General features: G+C 34.2%; 1 protein-coding gene across 1 annotated transcript; it reads right to left on the reverse strand.

Moving 5' to 3' along the window:
* Window positions 1-4,186: 4,186 nt before the first annotated feature.
* On the reverse strand, window positions 4,187-5,754 carry LOC132610214 (CBL-interacting serine/threonine-protein kinase 7-like). Its single transcript, XM_060324499.1, has one exon. It carries the CDS (start codon window positions 5,667-5,669, stop codon window positions 4,341-4,343), a length of 1,329 nt encoding a protein of 442 aa, XP_060180482.1. The 5' UTR covers window positions 5,670-5,754; the 3' UTR covers window positions 4,187-4,340.
* Window positions 5,755-6,336: the final 582 nt, after the last annotated feature.

The raw sequence follows: 6,336 nt of genomic DNA on the forward strand, positions 1-6,336 counted from the left end.
TAAACTGCAATACGGGCCGTATTTTGCAATACGGACTGCACTTCGTCTCTTCAGTAAAATGGTCATAACGCTTTGCACAGATGTCCGTTTGACCCCCGTAATATACCGTTGGAAAGGTATTTCAATGCTCTACAACTTTCATCAAGGAAGTTTTCCCCAATTCCGAATAAATTTTGAAATACGGGCCGTAAAGTAAAATACGGTCCGTATTTAACCATATGACCTCAAAATGTCAAATTCCAGAATGTTCAGAAATTCTTGGTTTCAGTTTACGGGCACTGTTCATGGGCGTAAATTGAAATATGACCACTGTTCATGGGCGTAAACCACCATCTTACAACTGAACAGAGAAATTCTAACTCCCACATTCTTTATCTGATTTTCTAAGTCTAGGATCATGATCAAAGTTTAAGTTAAAGGTACGGGGTGTTACATTGGTAGGATATTTTTAACAATTACTTCCACCAACTATTAAAGAGTAGTTACATTATTATTCATGTTAAATTTTCCTTTTTATTGAACTAAAATTTGATCAATTGATATTGTATTTTTTTAGAAAGGCCTTCTAGCAGCGTATTAATTTTGTTATGAACTATGACTTGCTCATTTGGTAAGATTATATAAGAATTGGGAAAGCTTTGATGGTTTCCACAACTTGTAGGGTTTTATGTCTATAAGAAAAAAATACAACTTAAGAAATCCAAATTACATGTCCAAACATGATTTCATCTCATGTCGAAATGGCTCCCTAGTTTTAGGGAGAGACCATGTGTTCACGTGCTCCAAATTTAGCACCTAAAATTGCCCCTGGCTATGGAGATGGGGTGGGAGTAAGAATTGTATCCGAGGGTTGGAAGAAGACATTACTTAGGGTGTGTTCGCCTGTTCGATATGGAGGAAAACATTTTCTGTGGAGAACATTTTCCTCCATACCGAACACAGCCTTAGTGTGAAATATCTTTTTTGGAACTTGTTTTCCTTATTTTTATTATCGAAGTTATTTTTCTCACTTTTAAGAGATTTTATTTTTCTCACTTTAAAGAGATTTATTTTTCTAAACTTGACAAAAAAATTAAAAAAAAATTGAAAAGTATTTTCCTCCTCACCAAACACACCCTTAGTGTTGGCTCCATGGAACCAACCATTTTTCCATATAATAGTACAAGAAACTTGTATTCTAATTTCTATGTACAAGAATGAATAGTCTTTCACTTCACTTTCAGACACATTTTATTGTTTTCATCAAATTTCAACTAGTGCTGTCTACAATTGAGCTTGATGGAATAATTGGAGTTGCCTCTCTGATCAATTATATGTGCAATGTACAACCGCTTATAAACTTGAGGACCAAACACATCTAATAAATACTAATAAATTAAATGTATGTTAGCCCAAAAAAAGGACATACTTCCTAGGATTATACTTGTGAAATTCCAACCACACAATATTAATACGATAGCGATGAAACATATGCTCCCTTTGAGACTCTACTTCAGAGACAATTTCATTAATTTTTTATTTTGCTGGTTATAACTCTAATCCCCCTACGAAGACAAATGAGAACTGATCAAGAATTTTATGATTTATGAAGGGTGTTGCAAACTTTAAGGGAGTAAGTATATATAATTTGTCTAATAACTCAACAAGTTTGGATTTGACGAGTTGGATTTGAACCTATTCTTTTTTCCCCATTTTAATTAAGCAAACTTTTGAATAAGTTGTGTCATCTCGGGCCTTTTGTTACCTCAATCTATTTGAACCCATCAATATTTTCTGATATCGTAGCGTTCAGCTTGTACGCATCCCAATTAATTTCACATGATACCTCCATGGTCGTCTCAACAATATTTGTGGCCTAAGGCCAAGCTCTAATGCGGGGCCGTCAGCTTAAATCAACTATATATATGATTGTTTGAAATTTATTTTTCTATCTTTTTTAGATGTTATTAACAATTTTATTATAATATCTTTTTTTATGCCAACAAATTTTGACTTTTTCTTTGAAATTACCTAGGACTAGGATGAAGAAAAACTAACACAAAAACATACTAGTAAAAGAAAAAATTGGGGCCCCATGTGTAACTATCAGTCATCTTAAAGTAAAGGAAATGTTGTCGTTCCTTTTTGCTATACAAAAAACTTGGATGTTTTCTTTAAAAATACTTAAATAAAAAAGAGAAACACATAATTAAAAAAATTAATAACAAAAGTGGGCCCCCCATAATTATAGGGCCTGAGGCGTATGCCTTAGTGGCCTTACATTGGAGCCACCCCTGAATACATGTTACTTCTTACACTTTTCTCGCTCTCGCGCCTGCCCTCCACGCTGACTCTTCGATAATATTTTGATATACTTACTAAACACTAAAAAAAAATTAAAAAAAAATGAAACCACTGAATTTTCAGAAAAACATACCAAACACAATTACTTATAGCTATATATTTTTTCTACACTCTGATTTTATGCCCAATTGTAAACTATCTAAGCATATTCAACGCGCTAAGGTCCTGGGAAGTTTCATAGAAACGTCAATTGACCAAACAAAAAGAAAGCCAAAACACCTCTTGAGTAGTTGAGTTCCTCAACATATGCAAATTATTAATATCCAGCTACAAAAAGTAGAAGAGAAAACATGTAGCCCACCTTTTAATTAACGTATTCAACATGATGAGTCAATACATTGGCTTTGGAAGGTGGCTTTACGTACTGGCTAATTAATTCTTGAGATTTTTAAGTATGCTTGCTTGATATATCATTCCTACTTCCTAAAAAAGATGGAATTATTCAATCGAAGTATGATCTTTCCCTTCTTCTTCCTTACCCTTTATTCTATTCACGTGCACACTTCCTTCCAAAAACAATACTCCCTCCGGTCCATTTTACTTGTCGCCCCTACTAATAATAAATGGTCCAAAATAATTATAACTTTACGCTTACTCAATAATTGTGGAGATAGATTAATGTGGTGTAAAAGGGAGTAGTATTAATTTGAGATAAAAAACTAAATAAGAATAATATAGTCAAATTACTTTTTTAATTAATGTTTCTTAAGAGGCATGCCAAAAAAAATCATGACAAGTGAAATGGACCGAATGGAGTATTAACAAAAAAAATAAAACAAAAGAAGATACATCACTTTGTGAAATGTTAAATAATGATGATAGAAAACGCCTTACTATCACTTTAAATATACATATATTCTATCTTGAACTTGATACCTATTAGGTACACACTCAAACTATCGTTGGTACTAAATACCTCCTAACGTTGGTATTATGGAAGACATGACTTTATTAGGGGATATTTAGGACCAATAATAGTTTGAGTGTGCACCTGATAAAGGTGTCAAATTCACGAGGATCCCCAATAATTATCTCAAATGTAAAGTATGAAGTTTAATTATTTTCAAATTTAGAAGTGCTATTTTTTTTAAATAAACTAGAAAGCGAAGTATATTGAAACAGGAAGAGTTAGTATAAAATGTTTTCAGAGTAACTAGAATTTTGATCGCACTAAAGTTTAATTTTGAATCTAACTTTGCCATTGGTCAAGTTATGATAGCCATTTTTTTCGTCAAAGCATGATGATATCCAACAACTAGCCTGTTGAAACAGCTGCAAGTACATACTTGTTGTGCAATGAGCTGGACGGCAACTTGTTTATTTTGGTTGAATCTTTTTTAGTTGAAAAACAAAAATTACTTTATTCCTAATATGTGGAAGAGCCCCGAAGCTGCTGAGTATTGAGGGTCGTCAGGTCCGCTTGTTGATGAGGGGTAATTTTGACATTTCGGAATTTTTGTGATTAAAAGACATTGTACTTAGGTGTTACATTTTCCTTCTTGGACCATAAAGTGCATAAGTTACTTTATTGAAAGATGAGTCCACACTAGAATTTCTATGCTACAAGCTGCATTAGTAGCCTTTTCAAATGACTCATAAAAACCGTGGGCCCTCTAAAATTATATTTTTTATAACACAAACTTTCCACCTAACGACGGTGGAAAAACTGTGTCTGATAGTGTGCTAACTTGCCTTATTTTGCAGTTGTTATGTTTTAGTCTAACTAATAGTTGAAAGAATCTGAAACAGGGAAAACACTGGGAAACTCAACAAGTTGTAGTGCTTTGTTTTAATTTTACTATCTTCTGATCGCTGAAAACTTGTAAATCAAACTGAATTGGAGTAGTATTCAAATGATTAAATATATGTGTAACTAAACTTAGAAAATGCTTCCCATATACATTTACAGAATCAAAAAAGACTAACAAGAACTAAACAGCTGAGTGCCGCCTAATTACTGAACTAAACATCCTGGAAGAAGTATCAAATTATCCCCTTCAAGATACATCATTGTACCATGAAACAACTATATCTTTCAACCCAGATTTCAGTTCTTTCCATTGAAAATCCTCAAATTCTGGTCCTCCATTTACAACCTTAAACTCCACTAACCATAACTCCTTTGGCAACTCCAAAATCTCCATCAACAAAACAACTCTACCTTTAACCAATCCAATTCCCCCACCACCCTTCCTTCTTTCCACTCTATACCCTTCATCTTTCCCAATCTTCATCACTTTCTCTTCAACCTTCATTACTTCTACATTAGTCGTAAATCTCATTTCCTTCTTATTCAAACCCGCTTCAAATAAACCCGATAAATCCAACCCTGAAGACATTGAAATAATATCAAAAGCATTCATTCTCTCCATGTGTTTACTTTCCTTCTCTAAAATCCCTTCACCAAAAAGCTTCTTCCTACTTTGTTCTTCTTGTTTCATCGATGATGATTTCTTAAACCACGTAGTATTCATCAGTTCCTCAATACTATACCTCGTATCAGGGTTAGGATCAAGAAGCCTGTTTATTATTCTCCGAGCTGGCTTGGAAACCCAATCAGGAAACTGAAATTCACGACGATGTATAGCTTTATACATATTAGGCAAATTGGAATCATCGAACGGTAAACTTCCAGCAAGAAAAACATAGAGTATAACCCCACATGACCAAGCATCCGCTTTAGCTCCGTTATACCCTTTTCTATACACTACTTCAGGTGCACTATAAGCCGGTGTACCACACGCTGTATGAAGAAGACCGTTCTGTAACTGCTCAGGCAAAGCAGAGAGACCAAAATCGGAGATTTTAAGGTGACCATCTTTGTCCAGGAGCATGTTTTGAGGTTTAATATCGCGATGCGCGACACCATTTTGATGACAGAAGTGTAAGGCAGAGACAAGCTGATGGAAATAAAACCGGGCAGTTGATTCAGAAAACCGGCCACCACGTCGGTTTAATTTCGTAAAAAGCTCACCACCGTGTGCGAGTTCCATAACGAAGTATATTTTGGTTTTAGTAGCCATGACTTCGTGGAGGTTAAGGATGTTTGGGTGGTGATTAAGACGTTTCATAGCGGAGACTTCTCGGATTATACGAGGTTCCATTGAAGCATCAATGGTAGTAATGGTTTTATTGATAACTTTAACGGCAAATTCTTTGTTGTCGTCTAAACAACGAGCATGGTATACTTTAGCAAAGCTACCACGGCCTAAAAGGCGTGTAAGGTGGTATTTATTGAGGATTATTGACCCGGATCCGGTATTGTCGGAGCTGGTAGTTCTTTTAATTTTGACGGAGGAAGGCGGTTGGGGTTGTTTTACATCCATGCCGGTGACGGCAAATGGAGGGGAGGAAAAAACGAGGAGGAAATGGCAAGGGATTGAAGGGACAGGACAAAGAAGAAAGAAGAGGTGAAGTTGGTTTTATACGAAGATTATTAGTTGGCTGTACCTCATCTGTCATTGCTCTATTTTTGGATTCTTTCTAGTGCGGCATTTGACCATGAAAACAAAAAAATTATTCACTTTATTTGAAATTTTGAAGTTGGAGCTGAAGATGAAGTTGTATTTAATTTAAATTTTTGTAAAGAATATTTAATTGTTTGAATGTAATAAACATGAAAATAATTTTTTTAGTGTTTTTCAAATTTCAAATACAAATTGGCAATTTTCAAATACAACTCCAAATTGTATTTAAAATTTTCATGGCCAAACACTGATTTTTAAATAAAGTGAAAAAAAATTCGGGAAAAAAGTAAAAAATTCTCCTGGCCAAACAGGCCTTAAATATTTTAACTCGCTAATTTTTGTGATAATAAGTTGGATTGTAGGCGGACAAAGAATCAGGTTGATTTGAAGTTGAAATTTTATTTGGACATGCAATTTGAATTTCTTAAGTTATATTTTTTCTTATAAACATGAAAAATCTCATAATTTTAAAAATTGTCACAACTTATTCAATTTTTATACAATCTTACCAAATGAGCAAATTTAT

This window comes from Lycium barbarum, chromosome 9 (assembly GCF_019175385.1).
Source record: "Lycium barbarum isolate Lr01 chromosome 9, ASM1917538v2, whole genome shotgun sequence".
Taxonomy (NCBI): domain Eukaryota; kingdom Viridiplantae; phylum Streptophyta; class Magnoliopsida; order Solanales; family Solanaceae; genus Lycium; species Lycium barbarum.

Bases quoted from the DNA above. Each gene is read 5' to 3' on its own strand.
- LOC132610214 (XM_060324499.1), bottom strand. From the start codon at position 5,669: ATGGATGTAAAACAACCCCAACCGCCTTCCTCCGTCAAAATTAAAAGA.